This window comes from Malurus melanocephalus, unplaced genomic scaffold, assembly GCF_030028575.1.
Source record: "Malurus melanocephalus ecotype Western Australia unplaced genomic scaffold, MMel_1.1 scaffold_556, whole genome shotgun sequence".
NCBI classification, from domain to species: Eukaryota; Metazoa; Chordata; class Aves; order Passeriformes; family Maluridae; genus Malurus; species Malurus melanocephalus.
This window is the reverse complement of record NW_026623788.1, coordinates 418,957-430,712: the sequence shown is the minus strand read 5'-3', so window position 1 is coordinate 430,712 and position 11,756 is coordinate 418,957. Positions and strand designations below refer to the sequence as shown.

Genomic DNA, 11,756 nt, shown 5'->3' with positions numbered 1-11,756 from the left:
TGGCCTTCTTTGCCCCAACAGCACCTTCCTAGCTCACGTCCACCACGACTTTGCTGCCAAGCTGCTTTCTAGCAACCTGTCCAAGTGTGGGGTTATTCCTTCCCAGGAACTGGACTTTGCATTTCCCTTTGTCAAAATCCACTGGATTCCTGTTTGCCCTCTACTCCAGCCTGCCCAGATCCCTCTGAATGGCATTACACCCATGTGGTGTAACAACCACTCCTTCCAATTTGGTATAATCTGCCAGCGTGAGAAGAGGGCACTGTCTTACCCATAAAGTCACCAATGAAGCTGTTAAGGGGTACTGGAGTCAGTATTCACTCCCTAAAGCACCCATTAGAGACTGGGGTCCAGCTGGACTTTGTGTCACTGATCACAACCCTCTGAACTCAACACTTCAGACAATTTTCAGACCACCTCTCTCTCAGCTTATCTAATCCACATTGCACCAGWTTGYCAAGGAGGATGTTATMAGAGACACTGGCAAAAGCCCCAAGGCATGTAACATCCACTGCTCTTCCCTCAACCTCCAGGGCAGCCATCTCACTGTAGGAGGTAATTAAGCTGATCAAGCATGCATTGATCAACCTACAAAGAGCACTTTGTAAATCCATGTTGTCTACTCCCAATTACTGCTTAGTCTGTCATATATTAAAAAACAGTTTCCAGAATTATTTGCTCCCCACCTGCTCAAAAGATTGAGATGCGTCTGGCTGGTCTGTTGTTTCCCAGATTCTAACTCCTGCTTTTCCTGAAGACAGGAATGAACCTTCCTTCCTCCCAGTCCTCAGAAACCTCCCCTGACTGACACAACTTTTTGAGGAGCTGAGAGTGGACTCACAATCACATTGGTCAGTGATGCATCCCCATCACACTCCACAGACTTCTACTCTGTTCAAATATTCCCCATTCTGATTCTCCTTCACAGAGGGTAGGCTGCTCAAGGCTTTTCCATTGGTCTCAGATGCCTTGGATTCCAGAACTCAATTATCATCAGTACAGATCAAGGCGAACAATACATTAAACATCTTGGCCTTTTCCATGCCCTTTGATACCCAGTCTCCTGACCCATTCAGCAGTGGGATCATGGTTTTGGTCTCCCCTTTTTCACTAATGTGCCTGTAGAAGGCCTTTCTGCAGCCCTTCCCACTCGCTGCCAGATCCTGTTCCAGAAGCCTCTTGGCTTTGTAACTCCACCCCTGCATGCTTGGACAGYRTCTCTGTATTCACACAATTAAAGTYTCCWATATATAGCTACATTACAACGAACTTCTTTTTTTTAAGAAAGCAAGTAACAGAACAAAACATTTCAAATTTTCATTGCAGGCRTGGGGTCTTGAGCTGCACTCACCCGATCTGTAGCGCTCATCCCGTGACCCTGAGGACCTGCGACGGTGATACCGAGAGGACGAGGACGGAGTGACAGGAGTTCGACGTTCCTGTGGTAACGCCTGGTCCACCCCTGCATTAATGAAAAAAAAAAAAAAACCAAACAGCTCATTCTGATTGAATTTTGGAAGATTTATAGTGAGGAAGAGTTTAGCATACTCTAGGAGCAGCAAATGAACGTTCAGTGCCTAAAGCACGCCGTGTCAATTGGTTACACACTACTTGCCTCTGGTCAGCTTTTCTGGTGCGGATTTTTTTCCTGGTACTCTCTAAAAAACCCTTTTTCCAGGGTCATGGACAGCACAGAAAGAGCAAACACACAGTAAGCTTGGCAATTTTTTTTATTTCCACAAACAGATGATTTTTCATAAAGTAGTATTTAGGATGAATTTTAATGAGCTAATAAAGGCAGACACCATTGCAATGGATATKGAAACTTTCCTGCAAATTGGTTCCTAGGAAAACTTAGATGGTTTATATCATCTAAAACCTCATCTGGTTGGATGGTGTCAGCTGGTGACAACACAATACTAACTTGTGGAAACTAGTTCCTGTGGGATGGGAACTACAGTAATTATCTATAGTCATTTTTATCTACTAGTGGTCAGAAATTAAAAAATAACTGCACCAAGCCAGGCGGAAAAGTGACCTGTTCCAGCAAAACAACAAAAATAGTCTTGCAAATCTGCAGCATTTTAGTATGCTGGGCCTAATCGTCCAGTATTTTAAGATTCAGTTATTTTACAAATCCCTTTCCCATGGTGAATTTGCTTTCTTTTTCTTTAATAGTATTTTCTTGAAGGCTTCTTAAACTACAGCAGGAATATAACAGCAGCATCACACATAAACACTTCTAGAAACTGATGTTCCTTGACAGCTTCCAGAAAAGAGTGAAGCCAATGACTTAAGCAGGAAAATTTTAAACAAGCAATAGGAAAAGAAAGCAAACCTGCATCTGTAATAGTGGCATGATGGTGCCCTGCTCTCCTGCAGAGAAGAACYTGAGCAGACAAGCCCAGCTGATGTGTTCAGCTTTGAGCTAACACAGCACAGAGCCTTGGGCATGTGATGCACAGGGTGCAGAACCAGGAGTACCTGACAAAATTAAATTGATTYTTTCCTACGATTTTTTGCCTTTAAGAAGGAGTTACACACTACATGTAAYTGTAAGAACAGAATAAAACTGGCCCCTTGCACTAAGGGTTCAAATGTAGGACTAATAACTTGAAATTGGAGTCAACAAAACAATGTTTGGAAATATGCTCATATTTTTCAATTAAAACATAATGCAAAAACTCTCTACTACTATTTCTGAACAATTCAATGCCAGCTTATTGGAGAGGGATAAGAGTTCACATTTTTGGAAACAAGAATTTTAATGTAGATTACAGACCAATTGAAAATCCTGTGATTACTTCAATCAGTCTCAGTTAGGTTTCRATGGGCTCTTTAAAAAACATCTTTTGAAAAAAGTTGGCATTGTATGCTTATTTCTTTGTGAAAATAAACTACACTCAAAATCCAGCTTCTCTCTTAAATCTTTGGATTATCAGCAATGTCAAGTCTGCTTTGATTTTGTGGAGAAATGGCTGGTTGGCTAAAAAACATCCTTGGAGTAAAATCTCATAGGCACCTAAAAGACAGAAAGAATCCATAAATTTTCCTCCACTCAGATTGTGATTAATAATTCACATACTGAAATCAAATAAAATGCCTTCATTTAACTCCTCTGTCTCCACGCTATAGCACTGTATAACTTTACTTGCCCTCACTTCCCTTTATATTCTTTAAGTCAGGTGAACCTGACTTCTAAATCCCTGAAATAATCAAAATAAATAATTCTCCTCACTTTTATATATCAAAATAAATACTTTCCTCTCACTTTAATATTCAGAATTTTTCCTTCTTTATCCAGTCACCCTGAAAATAATCAATGCATGGTTAATAACAAAATTAATTTTGACTGAAATTTTTCCCAAAATTATGTTTCAGTCTCTGTGAGATGCTAAGCACCATTATTCAACTCAGTCCCTATCTACATCGTCAGGAACGAGATAATTTCTGGAAACCACATACATTCACAAAAATCCTAAAAAAACCACACCCACAAACTGTACACCCAGCACTGCTGTTGTGTGACARGGGTTTTGTGAAGAAAGTGCCACATTTCCCATGGCAGGTGACTTGAGTAGGACAATGGCATGTGGAGAACAACAAACAGATAATTGAGGTGTTGCCACTGCAGTACAACACCATGATGATACAGGAAAAAGGGATTAACTGCATCTTCCAAACAACAAAACCATGGGCAATAGGCTTTAGAAACACTGAGGGGAATTAAATTTTGAGGAAAAGCATCCATTTCAGAGGTGCAAGCTGCTATAGGAGCGAGTTCCTTCAGGTAGACCTGAAGGCCATTGGACAAAATTCATTCAAGCCTGTGGTTACTTTCTCCTGGTTTAGTGACTGAGACATCTCGAGGACTCAATCCCTTTTCTGCAGCTGTGGGCAGTGCACACTGATCTTTTCCCAGGTGTAAAAAAGACAGTGCACATAAGGTAACATCAAACACTGCCCCTGCCATGGTAGAAGACAGCAGGACACACAACTGGCCAAGCAGCACTGCTGCCCACAGCAACCCCTGACACTGCCAAGGGCTCTTCCCTCCTCAGCTCACTATGGAGATCATGCTGCTGCTACCTGTTCTCTCAGAAGTCTCTCATCTAAACTTAAAACTGAGACACCTTAGACAGTTTTATTTCCTTCCACTTTATATGAATGTGTTCTTTTAAGTAACTCAGTTCTGACCCAATGGGCAATATCCATTTTCTTCATACAGTCAGAAAACAGAGTCCCAACACCAGCAGTCTCTAGGAAGGCGAAACAGCAAATGTGAATATCAAAATGCCTTGTTTATTTATGAGGTCTGGGGGATTATTGGATGGTTTTTCTTTCCCCCTTCCCATATATATAAAAGCAGTGAACAAACCTCTACCCGAGTGTGGAGCAGGATATGTGAACTTGGCTCATTAACACTGATTAAAATGAGGACGTTAATGGTGTGTTAAAGTACAGAGGAGACGCTCTCCATCAGCCACCTGTGGGGACACCTGTTTGTACTAAGTTCCTCTAAGGTGAAAAAACAGAAAGCACTGCCCCACTTTGGAAAGGCAGCAAGGAACTGGGTGACAGTTCTCTACTGAAGGGGCTGGAGCAGGAATTAGCTGAATTGCCTGGACTTATGTCTTGGCTTCCTGGGCACCCGCTGGCTCCCATGGCACCAGCCATGGTGTGAGACAAAGGACACAATAGAAGAACCTACACACTGCCATTCCTGAGCGATGGGTGGGAGTAAAAGCCATGCAGAATAATGAGCACCATGAAATCAGTGAAGTGCTGCCACAATAACAAAGCGGTGTTCACAGCTGAATTGTTCACCTCCATGAAGGCTCGAGCAGCGTACTGCAGGAAAAAGAACGTTTTTTTTTACTTCTATTTCTGAACATAACTAAACCCAAAAAATTGGTAGCTTTCACAGCCAGCACAAGGGCCCGTGAATTAAGCGCTAATGCTTGCTCAAGCACAGCTTCGCTCAGATCCGTTTGTGATTTGGTGGYGTAATGGCTTGAGAATCCATATTTGGATCGATTCCTAAATTTAAGGAGGTGGCGAAGTAATGAATGGCTTTTCTAAAAGAAAGGACAGTGTCATGACAGTGCCCTGTGCACAGACACATTCACAGACACTGTCAAAATGGCATCATTGTTTTAATAGTCTTGCAGCTGAAGCAGGACTTTTAACAGGTGAGTGTGATCAGTACCAGTGACCGACTCGTTGCAAGCCATGAAGAATTTCAGCAAAATATGTATGCCTAGGACACATTTTATATAAAAGGCTGAGAAATCCGTGCTTTATGGTCATCACATGACACACAAGTATCAGCAGGTGGTCTGGAGCAAACAGCCATGCACCTAATACAAGGTAAAACTCCTAATGTAGGATTCAGCTTGCAGATAAAATGTAGATGCCTAGAAGATGGTGCTTAAAATAATCTCCCACTATGAAAAACAGAGACCTAGACCAGAACTCAGAATTCTAAACCAAGGTGTCCAATTTCTTTACAGATATTGTGAACAATGATACCTGGCTTGACACCTTCAAGTCCTATTTTACGTGAGCATCATCACTCTGTGCAGATATCTCGTGTACTATAGGAAGTCCTGAACAGTATCAGACACCCATCTTCAGGCAACTCCACAAGTCCAGTGAAGCCTTGAGAATAGTGCAAGTGGTCAGTGGAAATATCTGCTTTGGAATGAACTGAAGAGCTCTCTGAGTTTCAACAACTGAATTAACTCTCTCTCTTCATATAAGAATGGAAGCATAAATATATCATTCATAGGCAGACAACTTAATGCAGATATATCAATCCACAAATCCTAATCTTCAAGCTGGATCCTGTCTTGACTGCATTTAGCTAAAAATGCAAGTGCCTTAGTAAACTATTCAAGCAATACCACTGCAAGCTGGATAGCTTTATTTTTAAGTGCATGGAATGTACAAAACTGTCAGCTGGAAGCAGGTTTCAACTCTTTTTCTTTTTTTTTGCCTTCACCTCTTTGTTCCTCCCTTCTTTATTACTCTTTTTGTAGCTAGATTGCAACACTATGCCCTGATAACATGGCAATAGCTGCATTGCCCTCTCCARCAGAGGACAATTGTTTCCTTAATGACAGCTGACAAGCTGCTTTGATGTATCTCTTATTCCTGCATCTGTGTGAAATTTTTKAATCTAAAAATATTTAAAAGCTGAAATGTCTAACTGACAAGCAATAGAACGCATTCTTAGACACAGGCTACAGTTATTGTTCTAAAACAAACTTACAGTGTGTGCCCCCAGGAGAGAGAGCTGCAGGATAAACCAAACAACTCCAGGGCCAGRGGGAAGGAACTCAAACAGTGCTTGSAGTGCAGTTGTAAGAAACAGTATTTGCCTTCCCTTCACAGTGTTTCCTGAGCTTCTATACAATGGCGGATGGCTCAGCTTTGAAAGCAAAGCCAGGTGATGAACACACCGTGTRTTTTGTAAACAGGCTAAATGTCACACAATCCCCCTGGAACTCGTTACTTAGCRTGGCATTTCACTCTTCCCATCAAAYGTTCAACGAGGTAATGAATTCACTGGATAAMCCAAGGGAGATTTAAAATGCAACACTTCTAACCAAAGACATCCAGCAAAGTAGAGCCRCTTTCTGCTAGATAAATCTGGAAAAATGTAATCTCTGATTAGATTTGTTTAATTAAAAACTTTTCCATCACAWGTGAACTTACTCTTGGTCCTGATTTAAAACAATGCACATACTTCAAACTGATCTTCTTTCCTTATTACAATCTCAATTTTGCCTTCCAGCATTTCCTTGAAAGGTTTAGCTTTCAGTTCAAGCTTGGCATGGCTATCATGGGCTTYTTTTTTCTCTCCTTTATCCCAGTGATGGTGGACATCACATTACAGCTCCACTGCACACGTGATTTTGATTTCCATTTTCCTTCAGACAGTCCCACAACTTCAGTATCCCATCTGAAGATTCCTTTTGGAGAGTATGTAGAAGAAGAGTACTAATTCACAYAGCAAACATATTCACCCATGGGCTRGTCAACTCACACTGCAGAYAAATTTGGGCAGCATTGTGAATTCCAGGAGTTTCTCRTTTTGACACGGCACCCAGCTCTTCAAACACCTCCACAGGCTCTCTCTGAGTGAGACTCCTTTCCTCACACATTTGTGAGGTTTTTGACCAACACTTTTATGTGTTCTTATTCTCTATTCCCTATTCTCTTATGTTCTGCAGATGGTCTCCAGGAACTTCCACARGTATTTTCTTGGAAATCTTCAAATTCTTTGAGAAACACAACAACTCTGATGTGTACTAAAAATATCCWCCCCTCAGAAAACATCACACCAAATGCTGAAATCACTACTGTATTACTAATTGAYACTCATTTCTTCCCTTGCAACCTTATTTTAGCCTTACTCAGAGTGAAAAGTGAAGGAAGGTGTATTTTGCTCTGTGTTTGAACAAGGTTTGATATTTCGAAGTCTTGGTACCGCACAGGAAACCGAGATGCCATCAAAAACCCAAGAATGATAAAATGGTGACTGGGCTTTCAGCTGTGATAGCAAAACAGACGCAGTAACCATCAAACTGTAAGTGATGGCCTCAAGGGATAGTCCTCAGATGCTTTCAGTACCTTCCTTTTTAATTAAACTCAGCTCTGCAGGCATCCACCAATCCAAAACCAAACCTTTTTTTTTAACCCAAGACTTACTAAGCTTTTGCCTGTGTGCTATAGTTTCTCATCTGTGAAACACCTCTCACAGGTTTCAGGGATGTGCCCACGTGCTGTGTGATGCACACGCCTCTCAATGAGATCTGTGTCCTCAACACACATCACGCTTTGAAATGCCCCATCATGGTTATCCCTTGGTGAGACCTTGGATAATTAGGAAGGCAGATGTGACAGGAATACTTGTTAGTATTAATRAAATAATGAGAGCATTTTTTTCAGAATCAAGTTTTGTTTAAACATTTCTTTGCATTCTTTGCAATCCAAATAATGTTGCAATACAAATAATTTCTGTGGTAGAGAAAATGAAATTGTAACCACTAAGTTTACTTGGAGTGTCTGAAGAGTCAGCAGCAGGAATAGTTTGAAGCGAAGGCGTACACACATACACACAGGAAGTATGCAAATACATGCACAGATAACAGATAAATGTTAATATAYGTGTCATGCTAATGAGAGAGGCTATGGAAATTGGTTCCTGTAATTCTGCAGAAAATTGCTTCTTCATGAGGTAAAGGGATCTTCTGTGCAAATGTATTATCTTTCCTGCCCTGAATAGCTTGAAATGTTCCCAAGCTGGTGCTGTTGGGGCTCCAGCAGCAGGAGGTGCAGGGATCTGTCTCCAGGCCTCTGAAAGSAGCAGCAGGTGCCTTTTAAGCACCACATCTCACAGATTTATTAACCATAATAAATAAAGCACTGATGACTGGTCCACATGGTTACACTACAAATAGAGCTGCACTGGTGGTACCAATCATGGGAAATTACAGAAAACAATCTAGTGGAGACACAGCACTTGATTAAGAGCGAATGAACCACCCATGTCTAAGCTGTTAGGAGCAATGCTTAATTGATAACAACATTGTCTCTGTTCTGTGAAAGAATAATCAAATTTCCTGGCAAAAGACTGGAAGCAAATTGGGCAAAAACACAGCTTATTGGGAATGCAGGTAATTTAGTTTTTTTCTTCAAGGGAGGTTTTCTCTTTGATAGTGTGCATGCAGCTGTCCATGTTATCTTACCCAGCACTGACTGATCGAATCAAGATAATATTCAGAAAGTTATTCTGAAATAAATCCCTGTTTAAGTGGTTATTTCAGCTCTTGGCTGTCATGGCTCCTCCACAGAGGCAGTAAGAAAAAGGTCATTGCACAAGAGGGACTGGAGTATATGTACAGATATAAAGGTCTGGATTCACTATAATTTTTAGATGTCTGACACACGGGCACGCTAAGACAAGAAAAACTACTCTGCACACAGAACATCTCCAGCTCCAAACTMACATCCTGAGAAAGCATCTTGAGGAAACAAAGCTGTACTTTTGTCTCCCTGACTTAAAGCAGGTGGGGATTTAATGGGAAAGAAAAAGGGGGCTCCCCCCATCCCTTCTCCCATTAACACTGCCAAATGCAGCATATCCGTTCCGGATTTCTGGATGTTGGACAGCCCGGCTGGAGCAGTACAAATGTCCTTTGCATATGTGCAGTCTGTGCAGCAYCTGGATGTGTCAGACCCGCTGTGCATGCACTGCAGAGCTGGCCTGCAGATGTGCAGTGGATCTGGCACAGCCCCGTGTGTCACCGCACGTTTGCTGTACAGCATGTGACAGTGTGCACTCTGGGATTGTCCTGTCAGAAATGGGGAGCTGAGAGCCAGCTCCTACATCACCTGAAGGAGTATCAGCCACGTGGTGGCCTGGCTTTGCCCTTCATTAATCCCACTCCTGAAAAGTAACAGCCTCTCCCTTTCTAAAATGACAGCATCCCAATATGCATGATAAAAATACCATGTATGTATGTGTGTTCATATATGTCTACCGCCCTTCTCCTGGTTACATTTATCACATGGTTTTATATCACTAATACTGTTAAACCTGAAATTACAATTTACATTTAATCCTTCCCATTTTGCAAAAATCTCAGGCAGAGGAAGTTCAGCATGTCAGACTGCGGGAATCTGTCTTAGAGCAGCCTCGTGTAAGAGGAGAAACACAAACACAGTCARAATGTATTATGGATCTCCTCCATAGTATTATGGCAAATTGGTTTGAAAGTGAGAGGAGAAGGGTTTCTGAAATAGGTTATTTTTACAGATACATCTTGTCCTGAGAGAACTGCAAATTTATCTACCCTCTAACCATCCCTTACACCATGTCTGGACAGCCTGTGCGAGTGTGGACAAGCAGGGAGGCAAGAGTGTGATGTTCTCCATGGCTGGCAAGAGAAAATCTGGTATCTTGAGGGCCTGTGGATCCTCTGCAGCCTTGCTACAAATGCAGGGAGTACAGCAGAATGCCTGCCACCAGCCACAGGTCCTGCCAGAGGGATGGGTACATGGGAAGGGCATGGTTCTGCAGGCACAGCTGGCTCCACACTACAGAGATGGAGCCCTGCAGAATGTTCTTCCTTCAGTCTGCTCTACCAGCCTGAYGCCTGTTCCTAAAAGTCAGTCTGCTTCTGAATGGCTTGGATGTGAGCAGAGCTCAGGCAGAGATCCCTACCTGGAAACAGAACTAGGRGTGCTTAGATTTTTACAGCTTCCTCTGGAATCTGGTGAGCTTGGGCCTGTTAGAGCTCCGTAAAAATGAAATGCCAAAAAGGGAATTAGGAACACATGCCTTCCTGTGTTTCACCAGCTCCTCCAAAGTATCCATGGTATGGAAGCTGGAGAAGTCTTAACACCTTCAAATGTTACTAAGAAGAGCTATTCCTTCACCCTTCCCATCACTCCACTGTCAGGCAGACAAAGATGACCGTTCCAGATGTCACCCTTTGGTTGTCCTGCCCTGCAGCTGGCAGCCCCGTGCCCACCCTACTGACGTAGGCGTCTACCAGAGGCTTCCAGACGAGGCACAGTTATAGACAAGATACCGACTGGAAAAGATACATATGATAACATTCCCATATTCATCGTGCTCACCAAAACGAAAATAAAAGAGAGGCCGGTTTCCTGCAGTGCTGGCTGCTCTCTCTCTAGCGGCCGCTTCCCGGATGTCACAGACACCAATGTTGGCAGTGCGGAGCATTCTTCTGGCAGCTCCTTCACTGTGTTGCAGTCTACACCGTACYGCGGCAGCTCCATTCGCTGCTGTAACAAGTTGAAAAAAACTAATTAATTCACGTTTAGTTTTTTTACATTTGTTACAGCAACGAGTGGAGCTGCTGCCCCCATGCAGTAGAGCACACACGCACACGCACGCACAGACACCACAGGACACCCACGGAGCCAACGCGGGCCGATGTTCCACTCTGCCAACATGGGCCTTAGGAATGTTAGCAAAGGTGCAGCGGGAGGACTGGATGTCCCAGCAGAGGGGAAACGCCTTTGGATTTCCTCTAGTTTGTTGAAAGCAGTCACAGAATGCAAATTCCCACCCTTTCCCAACGCCTCCGATCCCAGCGAAAGTCATGTCCGTTTCCATACYGGTTTAAAATAGCTCTAAAACCTCAATCCCCTTATAACACCAAGATCCAAGTCCATCAAAGCTTATAAATTGTTGCATTCCCCATCAAAACAGGATACAAAAAATTTTTTTTAGAAAAAGGCTAACTGCTCATGTGTGTTATTGTTGAGATATTAACAGAGGCCTACAAAAGGCAGCATCTTTTTTGTGATCCTCCTTCTCCAAAAGCATTTATCTCCCCCTTCCTAGTGAGCAGGGACTTCAAGCCATTCAGATGAGTAAAGTCTTAGAAGGATTATATCAAATGGAACCCTTTCAAGTTTTGTCCAAAAAGGTAACACAACAAAACAAACAAAAASTACAAAGACAGCAAAAGACCCAAGCACGAATAGTATCCGTTTCTGGAGGAAAATACTTTGATACAGTAGAAGCAGTGTCTTCCACTATAGTAAAATAATTCATTTAGCTATCAGCTAAATGATTGAGCTCAATATATTTACAAAAAAACAGTAGGCAATATTTCAATTTTTTTTTTCCTGATCCTATTGTAATCTTCCTTTACTTACCCTTATTCCACATTCCTCATGTGGGATTTTCTGGCAAATGGTTGAGCAGAAAA

The 11,756-nt window shown here is 42.3% G+C and overlaps 1 protein-coding gene across 1 annotated transcript in view; it reads right to left on the bottom strand.

Moving 5' to 3' along the window:
* Window positions 1-1,351: 1,351 nt before the first annotated feature.
* The window catches only part of LOC130583102 (disco-interacting protein 2 homolog C-like), a gene marked incomplete at its 3' end in the record, with an annotated part of 172,041 nt that continues 161,636 nt past the window's right edge, over window positions 1,352-11,756 (bottom strand). The window contains exons 3-4 of the mRNA XM_057382221.1: window positions 10,654-10,821; window positions 1,352-1,462 (exon numbers count right to left, since the gene is read on the bottom strand). Coding sequence (XP_057238204.1) covers window positions 1,352-1,462; window positions 10,654-10,821 — 279 coding nt within the window. The remainder of the gene's footprint in view (window positions 1,463-10,653; window positions 10,822-11,756) is intronic.